The 26953-nt window shown below is 47.7% G+C and overlaps 1 protein-coding gene across 2 annotated transcripts; it reads right to left on the reverse strand.

Moving 5' to 3' along the window:
- Positions 1 to 17545: 17545 nt before the first annotated feature.
- Plekhf1 (pleckstrin homology and FYVE domain containing 1) lies at positions 17546 to 26726 on the reverse strand. 2 transcript variants are annotated; one of them, XM_027941404.2, is made up of 2 exons: positions 26623 to 26726; positions 17546 to 19141 (listed from the first exon to the last, which is right to left on the reverse strand). In XM_027941404.2, the coding sequence occupies exon 2, from the start codon at positions 19122 to 19124 to the stop codon at positions 18285 to 18287; it is 840 nt and encodes a 279-aa protein (XP_027797205.1). In that variant the 5' UTR covers positions 19125 to 19141; positions 26623 to 26726; the 3' UTR covers positions 17546 to 18284. The 2 variants fall into 2 exon arrangements, with proteins under 2 accessions (XP_027797205.1, XP_027797206.1); XM_027941405.2 differs by lacking the exon at positions 26623 to 26726 and adding an exon at positions 25580 to 26174.
- Positions 26727 to 26953: the final 227 nt, after the last annotated feature.

Genomic DNA, 26953 nt, shown 5'->3' on the forward strand with positions numbered 1-26953 from the left:
AGTGTTGATTTGTGGCCCTTGTCCCCTCCCCAGGGGGAGCCACTGTTCCCCATTGCTTGTGCAATCCTCTAACTCTGCTCTTAAAAAGACTTTGGAAGTGGTTTATTTCCTTTTATTTGTCAATATGTATTGCAGACAACAGAAAAATCCAGAAAAGTATGATGAAATAAAAACAACTACAAGTTCTAACACCCAAAAACCTATTAACAAATTTGTTTTATTTCCTGCAAACCTCTTAAAGCTATGTTTGTATATTTCTAACATATTTGCACTTGCACTATATATACTTCTTCAAACACTTTATCAGTTAACTTTAATTAATTTATCTTTTGCTTTTGTAGTGCTGGGGATCAAACTCAAGGCCTTGAGCATGCTTAGCAGATGCTCTACCACTGAGCTACACACCCAGCCCTATCAATTAACTAAGAATATTTTTGATGTAATTTCAAATTCCTTATAAATATTTATTTTTTTATTTGTGGTACTGGAAATTGATCCCAGAGCCTTGTACATGCTAGCCAAGCATTCTACTACTGAGTTACACCCTCAGCCCTATTTTTATTTTTTATTTGGAGACAGTTCTCACTATGTTGTCCAAGCTGGCCTCAAATTCGTGATCTTTCTGCCTCAATCTCCCAAGTAGCCTGGATTATAAGTGAGCACCAGTGCACCAGGCTCTTTGTAGGACTTTATAATGGCTGTGTAGTACTCCACTATACCAAACAATTTCCCTGGTAGTGTTTTCTTTATGCAGGTTTTTACTATTATATTGCTGCAGTGAACATATTTGGATTACTGATCTCTTTATATTTTGGATTTTGATAATCTTTGGATTATGACAGAAAGACTCAAAGTGATATTTCTGAGTTATAAAGTATGTAATATATGTAAAGATGGTTGTTATATTCAGTCAAAATTCTTTCAAAAAGACAGCATAATTAATATAATTCTCCAATGATGTTTGGGGTGTGCACATTTCATTGAATCCTCATTGAGAAATCTAAAGGTAGTGCCTTAAGCCTTTGTTAATTTGAAGGGTAACTGCTGATGGCTTGGTTTGATTCATTTTTCTTTTAAATCAAGTGGGGCCAATTGATTTGGCTGTTTCTTTCCTGTTACCTGTGATAGATGGCTGGGGGTGACCCCCTGCCAGGCTGCCAAGAGCCCCCAGTGACCCTGTGGCTGAGATATAGCTGAGGGTGAGAGAGAGTCCTTGCAGGGCTGCAGCTGACCCCACTTGTGGCTGCATCACCCAGGTAGGGGCCTCTGGCTGCCAGCAGGAGAAGGAGGCCACCGAGGCCAAAGGTGTGGAGATCCAGTGCTTATAACAAGAAACCATCTGCGCAAGGCTGGTTATTAACCTGCATTGGATATTGACATGACAGCACTAAGCGAGATTTTTTTCACAGGCAGATGGTGTGTTTTTAGCTAGAATTAACTTTTTTATATTTCTGTGTTTTGAGCTGTCTGGCTTGGAATAAGCATGGCTGGGGGTATTGCAGTGAGGGAGGCTGGGGAGGAGAGGCCCCAGCTTGGAAAGCAGCGATCCTGCCCATTAGTTATTGAGAGGTGCCATCTAGTGGGAAAGCCAGGCATGTCCTGCTCCTTTCCCTCCTGCAGGGGGCCCACAGGCATGTCCTGCTCCTTTCCCTCCTGCAGGGGGCCCACAGTGCCTTCTCCTGGTCAAGGGCCCCGCCAGGCCCCAGGGTGCAGCTCCAGAAGGATGCTGCTGTAGGAGTTCCCTACGGGGAGGGGCTGAGATCTTCCTGAGCAGAACATCAGCCCTGGCTCCTGCAACATTTTTTTCACATAAAACAGAATGTCTCTCAATCCTGAACAATCAACATATGGCAATTAAGAAATGCCAGGATCCATCTAAACCACGCAGGGAAAGGGACTGTCTGATGTGTTTTCAGTTTGCTGGGAGGAGATAAATGGCTTTGTTAGTTGGAAGAGCCCTCTTGGACCATTATGATAATGGCAGATCAGGAAGCTGAACTTGGGCCTGGCCAGCTGAATCAGCCTTGGGGTCAGCCATGAAAACCCTTGAATCCTGGCAGATGGAGGGAATCTAAACCATCGATGTGGTTGCTATTTATCTTATTTTTCTGCTTTTTGCTCATCCTTATTAGCAATTAAATAAATGTGAGTATAATATCTAGGCATTATCTTTATCCCAATTAATTAGTAAAAATAAATACAAATGATCCAACCCAGATTTGGCAGGGCTGTGTGGAAATAATGCACATATACAGTACACACAGGTGGCGATGCATGGTGATAGTCACTTGAGAGAGTGAATTTGAAGAAAAAGTCACAGGAACCATAAAAATTGCATATACTTTCTAGCTAACCAATTTCACTTCAGGGAAAATATTCAAATATTCAATAAAACAATTCAAATGGAAAGAAGTATGCATAGCACTGCTATTTATAATAGCAGGAAAAAGGGAAATAATTCCAATGTTGAAAAACAGGGAAATAGTTAAAACTATTTATGTATGTAATGTAATACGGTATTAATAGCTAATTTTAATAAATAGTAAATGGGGATGGGTATATGAAATTCAGTGGAATTTTCCATCTACATTATATACCTTATGTAGAATCCATACTTGTGTGCTTGGAGGGGGAAAAAAAGAAAAAGAGGAATTGAAAATGGTTCTGGGGTTCCTTGTGGGCTTTCCGTCTGATGTATGACTTAGAGGGTACAGAATGGGTAAGCATGAGTTTCAAGTTACGGGCGTTTGTGCCTGAGGGGGTGTTTAAAATGATCTGATCTATATGTCTCTGTACCAAACAAGAACCAGTCAAATCTGTGAAGAGCCCGTCATGGGTCCCCAGCTCCCTGGGGCTGCCTCCTTGGAATTGTTGAAGGCCATCTTGACTTGAGGCAGCGTCCTCACAAGCTCACTGTGGACACCACCTTCCCCAGAGGTGTGGCCCATACAATGTCGAGTTCCAAAGCACAGCCTCACACTGTTTGCCCCATGAGAGTCTTATCTGATGTGCTTGTGCCCATTGACCAAGGCAGGAGGGCAGCCAGACTGAGAACTATTTGGATATAGGGTCTTCTCTATGTCAGCACTGTCCAGGAGAAATGTAATACAAGTGAAAAACATGGGCCATATATATAATTTAAAATTTTCTAGTAGCCACGTTTTAAAAGTAAGATTAAATTCATAATATACTTTAACCCACTATATCAATATACTATCATTTCAACATGTAATTAATATAAAAGATAATTAAGATACTGTATTTTCAATTTTTTTTCCCTATGACGTCTTCAAAATGGTGTAGATTTTATACATAACAACACATCTCAAGTCTGACTAGCTACGTGTCAGGTTACATATGGCCAGTGGTTACCGTATTGGTATCTATATGATACACAATAGAAATATAAAAATAAAAATGTTCTCATCCTTTTGTACTGGTGTTTCCATGATATAAACTGCCCTGAAAGGTTCAGAATGTCTTTTTGTCTCTATTTTATTCTGAAGTTCAACATCTGGGCTTCTTTGAAGTCGTTGTTAGAGGTTGGGAGCAGATGAGGATGTGCTGTGGACTCTTTTCATTCATATATAGAAGTCCTTATCCCCAATGTGATGGTATTTGGAGATGGGGCCTTACCCTCTCCCCATCAGTTAAGCAGGAAGGGAGCCCTCACGCATAACCCAGCCTTCTAACTGAGAAAATGAATTTCTGTCGTTTAAGTCACTCAGTGTGTGGCATTTTATTATGACAGCCTGAGCTGACAAGACAGGTTGAGAAGTAGGAGAGTTGAGTGTTTACTGGTGGCTTCCCTGTTCCACGCCCTCTGGCCAGATTAAGGGAAGGAGACAGTTTACTGGTGGCTTCCCTGATCCATGCCCTCTGGCCAGATTAAAGGAAGGAGACATTTTCCTCCTGCTTTGAGATATCAGGTAAACCTGGCACGTGGGAACCTGAACATCCCCAGGGAGTGGGTTGCTGGCTGCAGTCACTGAGAACCAGCCTTATCCTTCTGCCCCAGCTACAGATAGCCCTGCCATACAGGCTTTGGAGCACAACAGCCCCATCTCTGCCATCTGCCCATCTATACCTACCCAGCTGGACATGGCTACAGAAAAAACCTGGTCAATCATCTGGCTACACGTTGGGTTCATCCTCACCAAGATCAGAAGTGACTGCTGTGTTGTTGGCAATTACCCAGATTTTTCCCAGGAAATTTCCTTTCCCTTGACCTCTTTTCTCCTCAGACTCCTAGACTTTCGTCCTGTGTCCTTTTCCTCTGGTGATAATCTTGCTTCCTCTTTCACCAAGAAAATGGAGGTAATCAGAAGAGAATGCCCACTGCTTAATCTGTACCCATATAACATCCGCCTTTCCTCCTGGTACTATAATCTGACCTTATTTTTTATTAACGTTGTCCCTGCCACTGGGCACAGGATCCCATTCCCTGGCCCACCTGAGGACACTTTTCCTGCTATTCTCCTTTGCCTCCTTTGTCACCATTTCCTACTCTCTACATTTCTATCCCATCAGCGTGCGCTTTAGTTCTCCCATATTTAAAAAAACAACAAAAAATTTCAACAAGGATATTAGGACAGGTCAGTGGAGAAATAATAGTCTTTTCAACAAATAGTGCTGGGACAACTGTATAACTACCTGCAAAAACAATAAAGTTAGACCCCTTGACCTATATAAAAAGTAAGTCAAAATAGGTCATGGACCTAAATGAAAGAACTAAAACTATAACTCGTAGATGAGAATATAGGAATAATGCTTTATGACCGTGGAAGATGAGGAACACAAAACCACAAATGACAAAAGAAAAAAAAGGGTAAATGGGACTTCACTGAATTTAAAACTTTTGTGCCTCAATACTACCAATAACATTAAAAGGCTGGAAAGGAAGGAAATAGTTACAAGTCATGTATCGGATAGAAGACTAGTATCTAGAATATTTAAAGAACTCCCACAACAATAATAAAAGACAACTTAAAACCAGGCAATAAGCACATGAAAAGCTCAAGACTATCAGCCATCAAAACCACATTAAAATACCACTTATTTCCTATTAGTATGGGCAAAATAAAGATAATAGTAACTGTTAGTATGTTTGGGAAGAAACTGGAATCTTCCTACATTTCTGGTATGAATGTAAAGGGGTATGGCTGCTTTGGAAAACAGTTTGACCACTCCTCAAAATGTTAAACACGGAGTCACTGTGTGATTTACCAATTCCACACCTTGGTAAGTACCCAAGAGAATTGAAAGTATACAGCCACACAAAAACTTGCACACAAATGTTTTTTAGCACCATTATTCACAATAGTCCATGAGTGTAAAACCTAAATGTCCATCAGCTGATGAACAGAGATGTAATGTGGTCTATACCATACAATGACATATTATTCAGTCCTAAGAGGGAATTAAGTACTCATGCATGGTATGACATGGACAAACCTTGAAAATATTATAGTAAGTGAAAGAAACTGCTATGTGTTGTGTACTTCCATTGAAATGAAATATGAAGACAAATCTATAGAGACAGAAAGTAGATCAGTGGTTGCCAGGGGCTGGGCTGAGGGAGGTGACTGCTCAGAGTTGTGGAGTTTCAGTTTGTAGTGATAAAAATGTTCTCTCTCTCTCTCTCTCTCTCTCTCTCTCTCTTTTTTCCTGAAAATGTTCTCAATTAGATAGTGGTGAAGGTTGCAGTCTTGTGACTATAATAAAAACCTCTGAATTGTATGTTTTAAAGTAGGGGTGGATTTTATGGGAAGTAAATTATATCTCAGTAAGTCCATTTAAACAACAAACACTTGCCTGGGCCCTACTTTCCCCTTCATCCATTTTTCTCTTTCCCTTTGTGATGGAATGCCTCAAGGGAGAGTGTAATGGGCTCACTCTCCCCAGTCTGCCTCCTCCTGTCCTCTCAGTCCTTTCTGGCAAGCATCTGCTTCTACCTTCGTCCACCCCAAGGTCACCACTGACCTCCATGTTACTAAAACCTGGGATTTGGTTCCCATACCTCATTTTACTTGAGCCATTGGTTGCATTTGGCACAAGTGACTGCTTCCTCCTCACTGATCCTCTGTAGCCCCATGCTCTCAAGGTCTCCCTCCTTCCCTTCTGCTGCTTCTACCTCCTCTCTCTGACCTGAAAATGCTGGAGTGCCCCCAGGCTCCTTTCTTGGGCCCTGTCTCCCCTCTGTCTCTGCCCACTCCTGGGGCTGTCATCCAGCTCCTGGTTTGCTTACTCATCAGTCACTCCCCAAAGTATTTGTCAGCCCAGACGTTTCTCCAGCCCACTCAATCTCTCTGTGTCTGATAGGCACCTCTAGCTTGATATTTAAAAAAAAACAAATTCCTGACACCCATCTCCCCTCCTCTGCAAACCCACCGAAGCAGAAACAGCAGCAGCAGGAGTGATAGGGGCAGAAATAGCTTCTCCTTTAGCTTCTCTATCTCAGAAACCAGGAACTTTGTGTTTCCAGTTGCTGTGACTTCTGTCTTTCCTCTATATCCCATATCTAATCTACTAGAAATTCTGTTGCCTCTACCTTCAGATATGTCCATAACTGAATCTCCTCCCCAAACCTCTGGTGGTCCAGGCCTCTGTCCTCAGCTCCTCAGTGGTCTCCCAGTTGCCCTCAACTCTTTTAAGGAACTTCAAAACCAGTGATCCTGCTCCAAGGTGAGTCAGACCACACCACTCCTCTGCTGAAAACCTTCCTTTGTCTCCTGTATCTTTCCAAGGAAAAGCCAAAGTCCTTACAGGGCTTCCGGGGCCCTACGACATCTCCCCTCACCTGCACCTCCTGACTGACGTCACCTGTGTCATGTTCTCCTCACTCCCTGCTGCAGGCACATGGGCTCCTCCCTGCTCCCAGCCATGCCAGAACATTCCCACCCCACAGCATTTCCACTTGTTGCTTCCTCTGCCTTGGATGCTCTTTCCCCAAATATCTGCTTAGTTTTCCGCCTCTTTTCCTTCACGCCTTGACTCAATTCATCTTTGCAGTGACATCTTGCCCAGCCACTCTCTGAAATTAGAGCCACTCAGCCCTCACTGTCTTCCTCCCCTGCTTTGTTATTTATCCATAACACTTTTCACCTGTGATATACTCCATTATATCCTTTGTTCCCAAATGAGAAAATCTATATTAAGGCAAAGAGGGTTTAGATAGTCTGTTTGGAAAACAAATTAAAAAAGCACACCAACAGAGCTGAACTAATAATACGGGGAAGTCCTGAGTATTTCCAAATAGCATGGTCCCTCTTTGTTGAGACTCTTCCTAGTGCTGGAAAAGATGTCAGAGATAGGAGAGAGTATAATGGGTGAAGGAAAGCCTTCCCTACCCTCTTCAAATAGTCCCTGGAATGAACTGACAATAGATTAAGAGGAGAAAAAGTTACACAAATTTATTTGATGTGCACAGGGGACAATCACAGGAAAGTGTAGTCCAGTAGCTCAATGTAGTCCAGGTGCTCATACACCCTTCTTCATAAGGGAGAGGAAAATGACAATTTTGATGGGTAGCAAATGAATTTAGGTGAATGAATGGGCCTGATGCTCAGATAATCGTGAAAAATTCTCATTGGGAATGGGCCTAAGAGCTGGATAAAAGCTTATGACAAAATCTGCCAGTAGTGGTGACATTCTTTAATCTTCCTTCCTGCAGATATGAGTTTAGTTAATGAAAATTCAAGTAAGGGACCAAAGTCTTCAGACCGACAAGGAAATATCAGAGTAAACTCTCAACCAGCACCTGGGACTTGAGTTTTAAAATAACCAGCATACCAGGGTGCCACATTTGGGCACTCTACGGATCCTTCAGCAACATATTTTTATTCACACTCTGGATTACTTCAGCAACATATTTTTAAATTATATTGATTATCCATTTCCATTCACTAGAGTGAGCTTCAGGAGGAGAAAGATTTTTCTATCTGTTGTGTTCACAGCTATATCCCCAGTGCTTGAAGGTATTCAATAAACACTCCTTGAATGAATAAATAAAAGATTAAAAAGCTGGCAGGCAGTTTTCTTCCCTTTCATTGTGTCATCAATGCTGACCCATGCATCCCACGAACATGCTGACTGCCTCTTTGGAAACAGGCCTGACCCCAGCTGGATCTTAGTCTTAGACACCCACTCTGCCCAAGTACCCAAGAAATAGCTGCATCCTGATGAACCCAACGGGCCACCTTCATCGGGCCACCTCCATCGCAGGACAGTGTCTGAGACCCGAATTCCAAATATCCCACCAGTGTAAAGGACTGATAATACCAAGGCTTGGTAAGCAACGGCACTCTCAGGCACTGCTAGTGGGAGCATAAATTGATATAACTACTGCAGAAGACTGACAACTTCTACTAAAGCAAGATATTCATATACCCATGGTCCAGCAGTTCCCCTTCTTATCCTGTTCCTAACATAAAAGAGTGCTTATGTCCACCGAAAGACAGCTACAGAGATGTTTATAGCAGCCTTATTCATAATAACTCAAAACTGGAAATATAAGAATAAACAAGAAATTGTGGAGGGGTCATAAAGTGGGATCCTCTACCACAATTGAAAAACCAGCCTTTACCTCAGAGCAAAGCCTGTCCAAGGAAGGGACATCACCTTTGTCCTTGGAAAAACCCACAGAGCACTCCTAGGCACATTCCCACCCTGCTAAGTTGTTTATCTACAAATAACAGGAGAGATCTGCTGTGCCAGGTGTCCCTGACTCAGTCAGGCTAGGTGGGGATCCAGAGCAACCCCCTAGCAGCCACCAATCAGCATGAGACAGGGAAATACCTGGGATGCCAGATGACCCTCCCAGTAGTTTATGGTGGTTGATAACATGTTGGGAAACCATGTAGTTCAGCACGTACACCCCTCTTGGCTTAAACCAATCAGTTCAAATGAATACCCCTTTTGTACTGACCAATCACCCCTACCCAACTTGTTCCCGCCAGTGAATGTGCCAATCATGTTTTAGAGTTGTTATTTGATTTTCCCGTGGTGTGTGATGATTTGCTAAGAGATGCTATGATGTATGTGGGGGTCCCTGCCTTCTCCAAAGAATGTATAAAACTGCTGCAAACCCTGGGCTTGGGGCCTCTCAGCGTCACCAGTTGCTGTGTGTGCGCACGGAGGACCGAGCTAGCTTGCAATAAACACCTCTTTGCTGCTTACATCGATCTTGGGTCTCTGGTGGTCTTTTGGGGGGTCCCGAATTCGAGCATAACACAATGAAAAAAAAAATTACGAATACCCAAAACAATATGGAGGAATCTTACAGACATGGTTGAGCAAAAGAAATCAGAACAAAAAGATACACAAGGTGGGTGATTCAATTTATATGAAGTTAAATTTTAAAAAACAGAAAAAAAAATTAGAATGCCATCCACTTAACCTTTGGAGACCACTGGTGGGAAGAGCTAGAGGGAGCCTATAGGGGTGCTGGAGATCTAGGTGGTGTTTATATACTTGAGTTTATGTGTGAAAAAAAATCTCATTGAACTGTATACTTAAGATTTGTGCTCTTAATTGGAGGTAGATTATACCTAAATTAAAAAAGAAAGAAATACAGAGTCCCAAGTAGGAGATAACCAGACAGTTGACTGACTGCCCTCTCTTCTGACCTGTGTGTTCCACCCCATGCTAATTTCTTTGGAGACACTGATTTTCCTAATCACTTTCTCCTTGACCTTTGGAGAGGAGATCAATATGCAGAAACTTCCTGGGCCTGATGGGGGAGGACTCTGGTGCTTTAACAAAGTAAACCCTTGAAGGCGCTCAGCCTTCTTGAATCACTGTTCCTTCAGTTGAGGACTGGGCGGGCTTTGTTTCAGGTTTGTGTCTGAATTATGTTCCTTTCTAGGCGTTTTGACTCGTGATAATCAACTTGGGAGGCAGCTGACTGAGATGTGGCATTGTTTTTGACTTGAATAGAGGGAACAATCACTGTGGCCATTGTGCTTCTAACTGTTCTGTTTTCATATCTTGGAACTGCTCATTGTGGGTGGATTTCTCCCTAATTGAATTGAAATCTCCCCTGACTGAGCCTGCTTATGAACAGCCTCATTTTTGGGGTGCAAAGACCACAAGCCCTTGCTTGCCTGGTTCCCTTCCTTGGCATTTCTTGAGAGCTGGACTGTGACTCACCTGATGTAACCTCAGGGACCACTTCTCCATCTGCATGGGTAGAAGATGCTATTGACCTCTCCAGACCAAGGTCAGGGGATAGCATATGCTGGTTGTCCAGATCCCTGTGCTGTACCCATTTCTACAGGGGTCAGTTGTACAAAATGAGGCTGAAGGCAGGGAAGAGGAAGGTCCCTAGAATGTGACCACCTGAAGGAGGAATGATAATGCATGGGGAGAGGGGTCACAAGTACCCACCGTACCATGAACTCACTTCCAGCAGCAGGTGGGCAGCAACTATGAGCATGCTGGTGTTTCAATAAGAAAACAGCAAAATTACTGAAGAGAGGGAGCTCAGGGAGCCTGGGGCCTGCACAATTCAGTACCCCAGAGGGGTCCTGTCAGAAGCCTAGGCCCCCACACAGGACTGGGTGGCCTGACACTCTGCTTTCCCTGTAGTTCCCGCAGGGCCCTCCCCGCTCTGGCTGAATGGATCTGCTTCAACCCTAACTCTCTGGACCAGCTCCAGCTCAGGCCTTGGGGAGGAAATGCTCAGGAATTGGCTTATGCCAGCAAGTGGCTAACATGGCTCTGGGCTGGACTGGGAAGGTTCCAAGGCTTAACTTCTTGGGTGGGTGAAGGGGGCACAGACCCCCAGGAGGTTTGGTGGCTGTTTGGAATAGGAAAAAGAACATGGGGAAATTAAGGGTATTGGTAATCTGCAAACTACATGAAGTTTCCACGTGTGTACATGTGTTAGAGTCCTGGGTCCCTGGGTTTCTACAGTCCTGTGTTGCTGGGGGCAGCTAGAGGAGTCATTTTAGAGTGGCTGTGCTGAGTAAGAGTGGAGGGGAGCCCCCTGGCACCTTCTGGGCACCAAGGAGCACTTTTCCTGGCACAAGCCTCCAGTCACTCCCAGGCAGAGTGGGCAGGAACTGCTTGCTGTAAAGCCTGCTCTCCGGGGCAGAATGTCTGGCAGGACCCCCAAGCCAATGCTTCAAGGATTGAAATGTTCACTTGTTTTGTCCAGAAATGTCTGGCTCCATCTGGGCACTCCCCCAACACCCCTTTCCTTCCCTCCCTGCCTATCTGTTTTGAACATTGGAACATTCTAATCAGAGCTACAGTCTCATGGTGAGGGGAGCCACCAGGAGATAGGATACTGGGGAGGGACTTCAGGAGGACAGAGGAGAATGCCCTGGTCAGAACTTCTCATCCTGTCCTGATCCTGCACGCCAGGGTGGGTACACTCTTTGCAGTCTCAGTTTCCCAGCCCAAACAATGAAGGAAAAATGGGGAGCAGGCCTGGCATCCTCTTCAAGTTTTCTTTTCTTTTTTTTTTAAATAGACCTTTATTTTATTTATTTATGCATTTATTTATATGCGGTGCTGAGAATCGAACCCAGTGCCTCACACATGCCAGGCAAGTGCCTTGCTGCTGAGCCCCAGGCCCAGCCCCAGCCCCGCACCTTCAAGTTTGCATTCTCCTTTTCTGAGTGGGAGCTCCCTGGCTATTCTTCCTTTTTACACTAACTGAGGGGAATAGAGGTTTTATAACGGGGAGTCTGGGAAGAGGAAAGGAGAAACAGACAGGTGAGCCTGGGTCTCTGGAAGGGCAGGGCTGGAGGAGTGTGGTATGCACCCTGGCTCACCCTCCAGGGGACAAGGCCTCTCCCTAGAAGGTCCAGCATAGCGTCCACCATGCTCACCTCTTGGGCATTGCTTCAGCCATTTCCCCATGGTCATAAGGAAGCTCCTCAGGTGCCTGGACACACCAGACTCACTTAATTCTCAGCCTGGGTCACCTAGAAGAGTGTGGGAGGGGGAAGAATCAACAGAGGGTCAGGGAGACATCCTAGGGTCTGGCTGGAATGCCTGGGTGCTGTGTTGATGGAGACAGTGACTATATCAGTTTTGGACATGTGGACTTGTGGTCCCTACGACATCTTCTCAGCATCCCCCAGAAGCTAGGGGAGATCACAATGCCACTTTCATAGGTAGCATCTGTAAAATGGCCAGTGGTGCAGGGTTCTGGGCTGGGGGGTCAGGGAGGCTGCAGATAAATGAAAAGCACCCCTTCCCACAGGAGCTCAGACTCCAAGGCCAGATAACAGAGGATAGCCCAACTGAGGCACTTCATGGAAGGTAAAGGAAGGAAGAGCTGGAGAAAGGTCTTTAAAGTCTCTGGGAGCAAGAGACAAGCCTACCATCCTGTGGCAGTCCAGGAAGTATGCAGAGGGGACGTAGCATCTGTGTTGGGTTCTATAGTGAAGGTCAGAGCCAGGGGAATGTGGGCATGGAGCAGCCCAGAGAAGCCACAGCTTGGATCTGCTTGGATCTCTCTGGTTCCACTCCTGGGCCTGGGTCCCACTGGGTCTGCTTGGGGTTGAGGCAGAGGACACATGGAGGGTGTGGACCCCTCACAGATGGGGAGCTGGATGCAGAGAGAGGCAAGGGCTAAGGAGGCAGGCTTAGGAGCAACACAGAGCCTGCTGATGCTAGGTGTGAAGAGCTCCACATTCAGAGGAGGCCTCTCCCCTGCTCACAGCCCACAGGGGAGGTCACTTCCTGTAGGCCCAGGTCAAAGCTAAGCCCAGCGGAAGTGGCCACCTTGGTTTGCACTTGTGGCCTGGAGACTTCAGATCCTGGCTGAGAACTGGGTCAGCTTTTCAGTCACTCCACCCTGACTAGCCCCTTAAGTTCTCTGTCATGGTGGTTGAGTCTAAGTGGCTCGGACTTCCTCCTACAACCTCTTTGTGGTTGTGTTCAAGAACAGACTGAAGCAGGGGAGAGGCCAGGCCTGCAGTTCCTCTGGTTGACATCCCTAAGGAAGCCCTTGAACAGGCCAGACACCAACTCTCCAGAAACTTCTGCCTGGTGGGAGTTGGGATGGGCACTTCCTGTCCCTAACTAAATGACAACTCATAGTCAGTGTCTGGGGGAAGGGCTGTCCCCCACCCTGGGCAGAGCCTTCCCACTGGCCCTGTTCTTGAAGAGAACATCCAGTGTGCCTCAACAGAGGAGGTTCCAGGGGTAGAGCTCAGTGGCTGATTCATTACTACCCCTCTGCCTCAGTGTTCCCAGCCCCATTTCTTACTTGATTTATTCATTCACAAATGTTTAGTGTCAAGGACAGGATAGGATGGTTAACAAAAATCCTAGTGTCCCATTCATCCATTGATGGGCATCTAGGTTGATTTCATATCTTACCTATTGTGTATAAACATGGGTGTGCCACTGTCTTTTTGGGATGTTGACTTCATTCCCTTTGGATTTATACGTGGATGTGGAATTGCTCGGTCATATAGTAGATCTGTTTTTAATTTTGTGAAGAGCTTCCCATTGCTCTCTCTAAATGGTTGTACTAAACTCTAGAGAGTTTCTTTTTCTCCATATTTTCACCAGATTTTTTTTATAGTAGCTGTTCTAAAGGGGGTGAGATACCATCTTATTATAATTTTGATTAGCTCTTCCCTGATGGCTACTGATATTGAAAATTTTTCTTGGACATTTGTAGTTCTTTTTTGGAGAAGTATCTATTCAGATCATTTGTCCATTTTTAATTGGATTACTTAGGGTTTTTTAAAAATTGTTGGTTTTCAAGTTCCTTACCTATTCTAGACATTAACCCTCTGTCAGATGGATAATTGGCAAATATTCTCTGCCATTCTATAGATTGTCACTTCACTGTGGATTGTTTCCTTTGCTGTGCAGAAGCATTTTAGGTTGATGGAATTCCATTTGTCTGTTTCGTTTTTTTGTTGGATGTGCTTTTGGGATAATACACAAAAAATTATCACCTATACTAATGTTCTGAAGTGCTTCCCCTATGTTTTCATCTTGAAATTTTATCCTTTGGGGTCTTATATTAGCAAACAAACAAAAAAAGAGCATGAGCCCCAGGGTTCTTGGAGACCACGCTTCTCTGATAAAGCCCTTTACCTTTGAGGTGTAACCAAATCCCACCTCACCAGGAAGCCCTCCTGGCTGTTGTAGGAAATCCTTCCTCTGCTCGGTCTTTCCCTCTCTCGGGGCTCAGGTGGTTCCTCCTTTGGCCTTAGGAGGGCCTTGTGTGACCTGGCTCTGCTTTCCTGGAGCCAGCCCACAGTGGCAGTAATGGCAGTTACCACCACCAGGAGCCCACACCATCATCACGGAGGGACAAGGTTCTTGGGGTCCTGCCTCCCTGACTTCTGGAAGGTTAAGAAAACTTGATTTCTGAAAATCCCAACAGTCAACACTCACAGGTTGGAGCCACTTGATTAAACCCTTGTAAAGGCGTCCCTTTGAGTATTGCAGAAACATTGCTCCCCTGCTGAACTCTAAAGGGAGGCCTGTCTGTCACCTGTCCCCAGATGTCCTGGGGCCACAGCTGCCACCTCATTTTCCACTTGGAGCTGCTCCCTTCTGGGCTAGTTCTTCCTGCAAGGGCAGTTCAGGAATGGTCAAGCAGGTGGTGGCAGAGGGGCTCCAATGCCCCTCAGATACATGGGCCTGGCCCTCAGACCCTCTCCCCTGTCCCTCTGCCTCTTCCAAGAGAAGGGGCAAGGCAGGCCTCTTCCAGGGACCTGATGCTGCCTGTAAGAAGGATTGACTTCTGGCAGAGACATAGATCTGTGCACAGTTGGGAGGACAGATTTGAGAGTGGTGGGTGGGAGAACTTAGCTGGCAGGACAGTTGGTTCCTGTGTCCTCGCCAGGCCTTGCAGGAAAGCCTCCAGGCAGCAGAGACAGACCTGGATCCTGCCCAGCAGGCCCAGTGCTCCTGCCAGTCATAGAGCTCCATTCTAAGGAAAGGGGACATCTGCAATGAGCAGAGGTACTGAAGTCCATCCTGCGCACCCTGATCTCCCTTGGCCTGGGGCAGGGTGGTGGCCAAGAAGAAAGGTCAGCTGTGTGGCCTTGAGTAAGGACAACTCCCAGCACCTCATATGACCTTCCCTACCTGAGAATGCGACTGACAATGACACCCACCAGCAAGATAGGCCCAGCACCTGTGCTGCCTGGCCAAAGCAAGCAGTTTGCATCTGCTCCCAGAGGTATACCCCTCTCTGGAAACAGAGAGAGGCTGGCCTGACCCTTGACACAGGCTGGCTGAGGAAGTTATCTCAAGGGAAACAAACCTGTTAGGACTTGGAGACAGTCTCAGGCAGTGCCTTCTTTCCCAGGCTCATATGGTGGGTCCATAGCTTATACTTCAAGAGGACCTGATTTCCTGCCAGTATGGTCCCCTCTCTGCTTCATAGGCTGGGGTCACTGATCATCACTCAACTTCACACACTGGCCTGGAGCAAACATCCAGCCCTAACAGTCATTTTGCTTTCTAGCACTCCCTCTTTTGTCACCCAAGAGGCTAGATATTTTTTTAACATCTCAGCATAACTGAACAGGGGCCAACCCTTTAGGAGGAGTTGAGGACAGAAGGGAGGACAGTTAAGGCCTTCTGTCCATTTCCACAGGCAGAAACAGCTGCAGGGGTGGCCTTGATGGAGTGTTTTGTGGTCTCCCCCTTTGGGAATTCCAGGGAAAGTTCAAGGTCACAGGGTCCCCATGAGTGCCCAACTCCACTCTCTCCTCCCCGTCCCTCTGCACACAGTGTTAGGGCAAACTCTCAAAAGCAGAGCAGACTGGCTGGTCCTGAAAGCCTCCCCCAAGCTGGCCCTACCACTCTCTGGCCCCAACTCCAGCCACACTGCTCCAGAATACAGGGCTCCTTCCTCAGAGCCTTCACACTTGCTATTCCTTCTGCCTTTAACACCATCTCTCCAAATGATATCACCCCTTTCTTCCTAGTCATTGTGACCTCAGCTCTTCAGAGTACTGCCCCTCCTCCCTGAACCCGGTACCTGCCCTGTCTCAGTGCTGTGCCTGACCCCTTTCTATGCCCAAAGAACCTTGAGAGGCAGGACCTCATCCATCTCACTCATAGCTGTGTCCTTACCACCTGGTAGGGCCTACAGCAAACATCAATAAGCAAGTCACCGTGAATGAGAGCTCTCCAAAGGTTGTTGGCCACCCTGAGTCCTTGTGTCCTTAAAGACTCCAATGCCTTAGAGCTCAGGGAAGCAGCAGCTCTACCCTGTCCATTGGGAGAAGGAAACAGGCCTGAATCCTGGGCTGAGGGCCCAGCCAGCACCTTCCAGCTCCAGACCCTGTAGTGCCACATGGCACTCAGACAGCTTGTCCTGCCTGCCCAGGGTCCTGACACTGTGACCACTTTGGCAGGCAAGTGGAGGAGGCTGGTGATGCTTGAGATCAGCTGTGGGCCATCCCCTTTCCTGCCCTTTAGACCCTGAGGGTTTCCAGACAAAGGAGGTTCCAGGGGAGTGGGGCTGTGAACAAGAGGCCAGTACTAGAGCTGATATCCCCTATCCTGCCACCAGTCCAGGGGGAAGGGGTGGGGCTGCCTGACCTAGATTTCTAAGAGCACCAGATGTGTCTTCAGGAAGCTGCCTCTTACCCTGTGACCTGTCTGGCCTTGTGCCGTCTGCTTAGGCAGAACAGCCTGAACCAGTCTGTGTGGTTGAGAGAGGCCACAGAGGGAAAGGGCCTGCAAACAAACAAGACCTTCTTGGAAGCGCCTCTGAGCCTCCCCCAAACCTGGTCACTCTGCCAATGTAGGGAGAGTGCTGGGTGAACCCCACCCCAAAGTGTGATTACATGTTAACAGCAGGCCTTACTGTCCCAATATGGTCCATGGGATCTGGGCCTGAGCTGCTGAATCAGAATCTGCACCAACTTGACCTTTGAGGCTCTGTTTGCATGTGATATGTGAGAACCGGCCCAGAGAGGACACACTGCATTGGGGAAACGGATGGTGGGGTTTCAACAGCAAGCTTGGTGGGCTGGGAGTAGCTTTTTCCAACCCCAAAGTCACCACTTGTAGCTGACAGGGACCCCACTCTAAGAGAGGTCAAAGAGGCACTGGGGAAAGACTGACACACAGGAATCTGCAGGAGACTGTCTTAAAGGCCCTGCAGCTCCTGCCAGTGTCTGGATCAGGTATCAGGAGGATGGCATTCAAGTTTCAGGCTCACTTCACTCTGAGCAAGGCTAGCAGCTGCACTTGGGGCTCAGTTTCCTCATTAGATGGCACCACCTCCAGTGGCCAGAGAGGAGAGTGCATGGGAGAGAGGTACAGCCAGACAAATGGCTCCTTGTTTCCTTTAGTCCACCCATTGAGATAATCTACACCAAAGTTTACAGAGCTATGGGCACCGGGCCACGGTCACAGAACCCAAATGGGTCTGTGTCCTTGGAGAACTCACCCGGCCAAAGTGTGGTGTGAATGCATACGGGGCTGCAAGCATTCCCAGGGTGCCCAGCATGGTAGACAGTTGTTGATTTTTGCCACCCACCCCCAGCATTGTTTTAGCCCCCAATTGAGCCATGTCTGAAACAAGGCCTTTGCAATCACGTAAGTCAGTAAACCTTTTTATTAGTAAGTCAGTCTGGATAGGGTTTCCGTCATTGCAATTGAAGAATCCTAACAGAAAACACTAATTTCATTGGCTGCAGGGAGAGATGGGGAGATGGGGACAGGATATAAAGAACTGGAAGGAAGGAAGACAGGCAGAGTCCTTATCAGGCTGTCCTAGGCAGCAGTTCTCTTGCCTGGCTTAGGTGAGTACCCACACCTGGACTGGCAGGGCCAGGTGGGCACCAGCATGCTGGTGGGCAGGCCTTGGTTTCCTGAAGGCATCCCTTAGATTCATGCTCTTCCATGGGGTAGGCTTGTCCAGGGGTGTTAGGGTGAGGTTCTGCAGCTCAGGCCTTGGTGCAGTGGACCCTCACTATCATCCTGTTTTCCCTTTGTGTTCTTTACCCCTCTCTGGTCCCTAAATGTCTGGGGCACCCCAGGTGGTATAATTCAAGGGGTTGTCTGGAGCTGCAGCTGTAGCACATAGAGTTGAAAATGGCATTTATTCCTAAGAGGTCTAAGTGTTCTGGGGCTTGTTAAATGGAAAGTAGAACTGAGTGGGCCTAAAGGAATGCCAATGTCCAGCAAAAAGGCACTGGGAATCCTGAGGGAAAGAGCCATCCCTACCTCTGCCCACCATGGGGCAAGGTCCCAGGGTGCCAGGCAGCTCAGGAACTGACCTCTTAGGGGCCTGAGCAATGGGGCTGGCTTGGATGCAAAAGTTCTGCAGGCCAGGGTCAGCTGTGGAAGGCTGACCAGGAGACACCTGAAGTATAGAACTCCACGTGGCTGGGCCAGTCACCATCCCTACTGCCCTCCCTGTCCTCATCGGAGTCATCGTCATCTCCACTGGATGCTCCACAGAAAGCCCCACCCAGGTGGGCCAGCTGTCCTGGGGAGCCCCTGTCCTGTTCTGCCTCTTCTTCCTTCCGCTTCTGGGCAGCCAGCTCTCGGTAGCAGAGGCTGCAGACCCGCAGCGGCTTAGGTGAGAGGCGTGGTAGCAGGAAGCGCTCTCGGGAGCACTCAGCACAGACCACGAAGCCACACTTGCGGCAGTGGTGGCGCCGGGTAAGGGCCGAGAAGCGTGTCTGTGTGCAGCGCATGCAGATGTCCGTGGCCTTGTCAGGGATCCAGGGTGCTGCATGCTCTGTGGTGGGCTGGCGGCCTGTGGCCAGCAGCTGCCGCCGCACACACTCCTCAATGTGACTGATCCACTCCTGGCGCTCTGTAGTGGAGGCAGCTGACACCACAAAGGACTTCTTGGCTGTCTTGATCATCCAGCGGTTCTTGGCCTGCAGGGTCTCTGGCAGTGGCTCCAACGTCACCTCCTCCAGTGGAATAATATGCTGACTGCGGTACTTGCGCTTGTTGAGCACGATGCTGCCATACACCAGGATGTCATTGAAGAGGAAGAAGATGCGTGGTTTGGCCTTCTTGCGGCACTCCTTGGTCAGCACGCCCTCACCTAGCAGCACCCGGCCTGGCAGGGCCAGTGGCTGCCCTGATGCTCCAAAGCAGCTCTCCACTGCTGCGATCCGCTGGCTGTTGATCTCTGTGTTGGCCAAGTGGTCCACCATCTTCTCCAATGGCTCAGCTGTAGGAGACAGACAAGGAGGCATCAGCATGCCCAGGCATAGCTGTATTTGGGTACTGAGGATCAGAACCACACTGCTCACCCTCAACTCATCAAACCAGATAACTTATTGTCCTACTGGGCCCCAGCAAGCCCACCTGTCTAGCCACCCAACCATAGAAACTCACCACCCCAGAAGCCAGCCCTGATATGAGGAGTATAAGAAATTATGCAGAGGTAGCTGCATTTGATGGCTCACACCTGTAATCCCAGCTGAGGAGTAGAGGCTGAGGCAGGAGGATTACAAGTTCAAAGCCAGTCTCAGCAACTTAGCAAGTTTCTAAGCAACTTAGCAAGACCCTACCTCAAAATAAAAAGTAAAAAGAGGGCTGGGGATGTAGCTCAGTAGTTAAGCACTCCTGGATTCAATTCCTGATACCAAAAAAAGAGGGGGAAGAAAAGAAAGAAAAGAAATTATCCAGAGGTGAAGAGGAATTCCCCAATAAGAGGACTATAAAGGCCAGTCAGGGATGAAAGGCAGCAATGAATGGGCTACTCGGCAGGCTACTGCTGTGGGCAATGGAGGATTAGTGCCTACTGGGGGATCTTAGAAGATAGGGTGAACATGCTTCAATAGGGTCTACCCAGGGACAAAAGACTAAGAACCTGGGAGAGTGACCAACTCCTGTCAGCTGTTCCCAGGGCATCAGGAAGGATGCAGATACACATACTGGAACAATGCATCCCAGGCATATGGTGTTTGGGATCCCAACCAATCACAGACCTGCAACTGCCTCATTGATTCAGGGTGTTCAGTGGTTACCACCATTATTACAGGTACCGGGTGCTGAGAGCTCCCTCCATGCCAAGCATCATGACTTTATCTCAGTTCTTATACAAACCCTAGAAGGTAGGTTACCTTTCCCTTTATAGAAGGGAAACAGATTGCTAGTAAGTGAGGAGGCCACTTATCTGGCACCATACCCAGCCTTCCACCATGCGGTATGAAGACCACCCGAGCCCCTGTGCTCATGCACCAAACAGTAAGTGTTGGTGGCCTGGGAGCTCATCACAGCTCCATTCACACACCTTCCCTCTGAGCCCACCAGACTTACAGCTTTGGAGACCAGCTGAATGCTGTCACTCTCTAGGCCAAGCCTTTGGTCCTGGCCTCTTGACTGAGTTATAAACATGGATTTCCTCCTGTCCATCTAATAAGTTCCTCCAATTCAGCTCAGTTTTCCCCAAAGCCTGTTGCTCTCAGCTCTTCTTCATAGTTGGAACCACCATTCACCAGTGTTTCAAACTCCAAGTCTAGAACTCAGTCTTTAATCTCCTTTGTACCATGAGCATTCAACCCATGAGTGAGCCTCATCATCTTCATCTTGCAAATCCAGCCAAGTCAGCACACAATGCTACCACTGTATTGACAGCAAGGTGCTACTGTCTGGAACAGACCGTACCATATCAGCTTCTTCCTGTGACCAGCTCTTAGTTCCTATCCCCCTTTCAGAAAGGTTCTCCCTGAACTCCAGTTCAGACAGCCTCTCCTCCAGCCAAGGACAGGGAATGGAAGACCGGGGTCTGAGGGTTAAATTTGGTTCACAGCCTGTTTTTATAAATAAAGTTTTATTGGAACACAGCCATGCTCATTTATCCGCCATGGTCTATGGCAGCTCTTATGCTGCAATGACTGATTTGAGTAGTGGTGATAGAGACCATATGGTTACAAAGCCTAAAATATTTACCGTCTGGCCTTTTACAGAAAAAGTTCACTGATGCCATTATCATTATCATTACTATTATTATTTTGTCTCCACATCAGGACCTGGTCTTTTCTTGTCTATTCATTATTTGCTTATGTATTTTCTGTGTCCCCCACTTAATTTTTATCTCCATAAGAAGACTTTTCTTGTTTACTGCTGTGTCACCAATTCTTGGAAGTGTGTCCTTGCACACAGTAAGTACTCAATAAGTGAGTGGCAAATGACTCAACCTTTCTAAAGCTCCTGAAGTCCACCACATGTGATTCAACTGCAGGGAAAGCAGATGAGAGATGACCTCATATGCATGTCCTTGGCCTTGCTGATCACAAACATACTATTTCTGAGTCACCAAGCTGCAATTCTATAAGTCAGACCACCTGTGGGAATCCAGAGCAGGGCCTCAATATGGGGGCTGGAGGCATTGTGCAAGAAAAAATGCTGGGTCCCTTGAGTCATGTTTTACTTGCCTCTTCAGGTCACAAGATGCCCTGAAAAGTGCTGCCCACACCACCTTATATAAGAACTGCTATTTTTAGTTTGCAAACCTAGTGGATTATCAGTGACACTCTGAGCCATCCTGCCATGACTGAGCACCAGATCCCTGGCTGATGGACAATTTTGCAAAACAAGAACCATATCTCTTAACATTCCAGAGTGCCACCTCCAAGTTCCATCAGGCTGTGGGCTGGGAGCCCTGGGATGGTTTGGATAATTTCTCTACATAAATGAGTCAGAATAGAGCAGAGGAGGGAGACTCAAAAAGGACAGTGTGTGTGGCAGTGACAACTGAAGTCCCTTATGAGCAAGGTCTATCCAAACAATGGATATGCAGATCAAAATGAGCTAATGGCAACACATAAAGAGTGGGAAAAAGGAACCTTCAGAACAGTATATATATATCATGGGACACCAGGTGTGCAGAAGCTGCATAACATCTAAAAAGTTGTTTGACTGTTTTTTTTGCCAGACATGCTCAAGTTACTTTTTTAAAAAAATTTTAATTTATTTTTTTTTACTTATATATGACAGAGGAATGCATTACAATTCTTATTACACATATAGAGCACAATTTTTCATATCTCTGATTGTATACAAAGTATATTCACACCAATTCGTGTCTTTATACCTGTACTTTGGATAATAATGATCATCACATTCCACCATCATTAATAACCTCATGCCCCCTCCCTACCCCTCCAACCCCTCTGCCCTATCTAGTCTATTCCACCCATGCTTCCTCTTCCTATCCCACTATTTAGCCAATCCCAAAAAGCCAAATGCCGAATGTTTTCTTTAACATCTAAAAAGTTTTTAAGAAATGCATGGGAATAAAAACAGATGGTAGGGAGCCTCATTAGGATGGCTACTATTTAAAAAAAATAATAACAAGTGGTGGTGAGGATGTGGAGAAATTGGAAACCCTGTGCACTGTGGGTGGGAATGCAGACTGGTGTGGCCTCTATGGAAAACAATATGGAGGTTCCTCTAGAAATTAAAAATAGGATTACCATCTGATCCAGGAATCCTACTTCTGGGTTTCTATCCAAAAGGACCGAGAGCAGAGACTTGAAGAAATATCTCACTCTCATACTCAACACCATCATTCATAATAACCAAGAAGTGGAAGCAACCCAAGTGCCCTCAGCAGATGAATGGGTAAACATAACGTGGTCCATACATATAATGGAATATTATTTGGCTTTAAAAAGGAAGGGAATTCTAATGCATGCTACCGCATGAATGAATCTGGAAGATATGAAGTGAAATAAGATAGTGATAAGATAGCAAATATTGCAGGATTCCACTTAGATGAAGTATCTAAAGTGGTCAGATTGATAGACAGAAAACGGTTGCCAGGGGTCATGGGCATTGTAGGAGTTTCTGATGGGCCAGAGTTTCAATTTTAAAAGATGAAAAAGTTCATTTTTTTTCACAACAGTGGAAATATATTTAACAGTACAGAATCACACATTTAAAAGTGATTAAGATGGTAAAATAAAACCAAGGCCAGGAGAAAATGACCTTGGGGAAGGGGATCTAGATGTGACCAGGAATGAGGTGGGGGTGTCCTCACATAGGATTTTACCTTTATCTGTGTTTTATTTATTTTGTTAGAAAAAGGCAGCAACAAATGTGATGAAATCCAATACCCACCAATTCCAGAAAGTGAAACATTTCTTCTTTTTTTTTTTTTCATTTTAATTTTAAAGTCCTTCAAAAGAATAAAATCACAGGCAGCATCTGGATCAAGTTCTGGGCTCTACAGGCTGGAGACAGTGAGTGGAGCCAGGCAGGCCTCTCAACGGGACACTAGGCTGAGTCTGGCAAGGAGATGGCACAGCATGGGGACCTGGGCATCTGTGGGAGATGCCAGGAGCCCTGAAGAAGGAAGGCCACATTCCCCCCCAGTACCCTGGTGTGTCAAGAAGTCTGGTGCCAGCAGAACCCTGCCACCGCTCTAGAACAAAGCCTAGCACATTCAGCGTGGAGTCAGAGTGGCTCTGAGCTTGGAGGACAGGAGGCTCTTACCCAGCCCTGTGGGGATTGGTGAACTCCAGAGGCTGGCTTGCCCAGGTCCACCTCCCACAGACACAGCCCACGGAGGAAGTGAAGAGCAGTACTCGGGGAGGGCAGAGCTGTGGGTGGAGGTGTCTAGCTGCTGGCAGCAAAATGTGGGCCATGAAGGGCAGGATTACCTGGTGCTGGATGAAAGGGGCCTGGGCCCAAGTTGTCCTGTCCCCACACACTGAACACAGCAGCCAGAGGGGTCTCATGCCCCTCTCCTCTGTGAGCCTACAGAGGGTCCGAGGCTGGGCAGGGGACCAGGCAGACTATGTCCTCCCTGGTGGCTCCCCAACATTTGCCGACACTCCTAATGCAACAGTAGCTTCATGCACTGGTTAGATGTGGCCTGAAGGCTTTTCTTGGTAAATAGGCAGCCCTGAGTCAGATGGGAAATCCTCTTTTATATTGTTCTTGCCAGAGAAGTAAACCACCCTCAGGATAGAGGAGGAGAGAGCTGAGTCCTGTCCCATTCACTTAGGACAAATCTGCCTCAGGAAGACAATGAAAACGGACCCTTCTGGCAGCATTTGGGCCTTGGAAAATACTTGTGCCAACCCCAGCTTGGCACCCAGGCCACTGACAGAGGGACTGACACTGTTGCAGGGTCAGGGAGTCTGGAAGACAGGGCAATGAGCAGACCCACATCGTCCCTGGAGGTTCAGAAGGGTGAGGGCTCTGGGCTCTGTGATCCCACCACTTTAACAAGGGCTGAAGGTGCTCACAGTGAGTGCTAGGCTTGGGAGCCACATCCTGAGAGTCACAGGATGGCTGTGGATTCTGTGTGGCTAGCGCTCTGTGCATGATAGTTGAAGAGTGATGAGAAATCTAAAATGGGGAACTGAAAATCCATACCAAATCTGGCCCTCTGGCAGCTTTTCCAAATACAGTTGTTTTAGAACACAGCCATGTGCAACACACTGTATGGCTTGCAAAACCTAAAAATATTTACTGTATGGACCTTTATAGAAAAGGTTCGCTTCTCTCTAATTTATACCACCACATACTATAAAATGCATAACATACCTACTCCAAGGATCTACCCGACAAACCACACTGGGTTCTGTCCTGATGGAACCTGTCTTCTCCTATTGCCCACTTGGGATATAGTTTTTGAGATTACTGAGAGATGTCTGAGGGCCCGAAACCTTGGAAAGTAGTAGCCTTTTGGTCTTTTCTCTGGGCTTCCTGACTGGGGCCCCACTTTCCCTCCAGGGACCTCAGCCCCAGTCAGGCCCACCCCACCTGACATTACTTTGTGATGTTTCCTGATATCTTACAAGTGCCCTGCACTATACTAGGCATCCCTTATAGCAGGGAGTTAGAGACCAGGCCCTTCAATAATGTACTTCCTGGTGGGGAAGCCGGACTAGAAGTGACTCCACAAGGTGTTTTCTGAGAGCCAGTGCTAAGTGCTATGCAGAAAAGGTTCTGCAGAGGGACTGGGGCAGGTGGGGATTAGGAAAGATCTGTGAGGAAGTTACCTCACTGCAACCTGAATATAAGGAAGAAGCCAGTCAAAGTCAAAGATCTGAGAAGAGTTTTCTAGTTATAGGAAACAGCTCAAGGTGGAGAGTAAGGGAGCCACAGAGGAAGAAGCGATGGGGCCAGGGTGAAATGTAAGGTCGCAGGGGCTGGCAAGGGCCAGCAGGGGTCATCCTGCAGGCCCACAGATCAAGGTGAGGATTTGATTTTTCTCCAAGGGCATGAGAGGAGGCCCAAGATCCAAGTTTCCTCTCCTTCCAGAGGGGGTGCCCCTCAGCTTTGTCCAGCCCTGTGCTTTCTAGAAAGTTCTCCAGGAAAAGACTAGTAATAAGGAAAATGAACTGAAGGTGCCATTTACGCAGTGCCCACAGCTTGCCAAGCACGAGTTAAGCACATTACATGTATTATCTTATTTAATCCTCACAAAAGACCAGTTAGAGAAGTACCACCCACTACCATCACTGCCCAAAGTCCTTGTGAGTGGCCAGGGAGCCCAAATTAAAAAGTGGCCAAAACAGCCCTGAACTGCTGAAGGGTGCTTTCAATCAAGACAGAATCAGAAATCCTGAAGTCCAGAGACTGGGGCTCCTCTCCAGATGCCTGACCTTTCCATTCTCAACACACACACACACACACACACACACACCTGAAAAGGTTCATCAGCTTGGTTGGGTTGTCCCACCCTCCAGGACGCACTGGCAAAACCTCTTTCCTTGCTTGGGACGGGTCTGTTTGCAGAGGTCCCTTTGCTCTGCTGTGCTGCCCTGTCCCTGTCTTGGCAGCCCTGGTAGGATAGGCCGGATGCAGGCTGAAGTCAGTCATCTCAGCTGACACAAACGTCAGTGGGAATTACCTGCCAAACAGAGGCTGACCCCAGTACTAGTCCTTCCACCATCTTGACCTCCACCCTCCACTGGTGAGATAACAGCTTTGTTCAAATTCCAAAAGCCTTTCCCTCCGGCAGTGAAGAAAAAGTTTCAGGGTGACTCCAAATTTCAGTTTTCCCACCCGCAAAGAGGGCTGGTGACACATCTCCCCTATCCTTCACGTGTTCCACAGAAAGGAAAGCAGACTCCCCAGGCCATTTCTGCCTCTGTGGGTCTGCCTCAATAACTTCCTTTGACATTCCCACTAAGAGTCACAAACTCAAACCCGTCAGGGGCCAGGTGTCTCCTAAATATGAGGCCAGCGAGAACCCGGACCGTCTGCAAAGCACTGTCACTCTGCTCTCCTCCCATCCCACCCCCACCCCACCCCTGTAGCAGTCCCAGCCACGTCTCCTGAACCCTCAGATCGAGGTCAAGAAGTGCGGCCGCAAAGGCGGCAGGAGGACATAACTTCGCAAAACATTACCAGACGGCGGGTGTTCTGAGATTTCCTGCAGTACCAGGGTGCGCTGGGACGCCCCCACTCTCATGTCTCCCGCAACGCCGCCCCCTCCCCCCTTACTCTACCTGCCCTCACCCTCAACTGTGGAGAGGCTACAAGCCCTGCCCTGCAAGCAAGCAGTGAGCCTCTGCTCCTGGCCAGAGTCCGAGGCGCCCTGGATGCGCGCCGTGCCCCGCCCGCCTAAGCCCGGGAGCCACCAGGACTTAGCAGCCCAGGGAATCAAACAGAGTGAAGGCGACTGGAGGAAAGCCCACCTACTCCGCAAGCCATACCCGGGCCGGGGTTTGGGTGAAGGCTTACCTCCTCGGCCAGGGGCTCCGCGCGCCCCACGCCTCGCGCCCTGCAGCGAGATGGCCCAGCAGCCGGGCCCGCCAGTCCCCTCTCTGCCGCTGTACTGGGCTGGCCAGCTCCGGCCAATTGCCGCGCTGCCCACGTCTTTGCGTTCCAACTCCCTTGACACGCCCTCTCGCGGGCAGCTCGACCTATCGGAGCCACGGAGCACAGACGAGGGCGGAGCCAGCGCGAGTCTCCGAGAAATGTGCGCGAGTACCCGAGAAACGTGTGCAACTTCGTCTGCGGTCAGCGCTCGCGGCAGGCGGGTCTTGGGGGCTGGCTTCCCCGTTTGCACCCC

The sequence above is a fragment of the Marmota flaviventris genome, chromosome 18 (assembly GCF_047511675.1).
Source record: "Marmota flaviventris isolate mMarFla1 chromosome 18, mMarFla1.hap1, whole genome shotgun sequence".
NCBI lineage: Eukaryota > Metazoa > Chordata > Mammalia > Rodentia > Sciuridae > Marmota > Marmota flaviventris.

What these genes read in the sequence shown, in the direction of transcription:
- Plekhf1 (XM_027941404.2), bottom strand. Translation starts at nt 19,124, where the DNA reads ATGGTGGACCACTTGGCCAACACAGAGATCAACAGCCAGCGGATCGCA.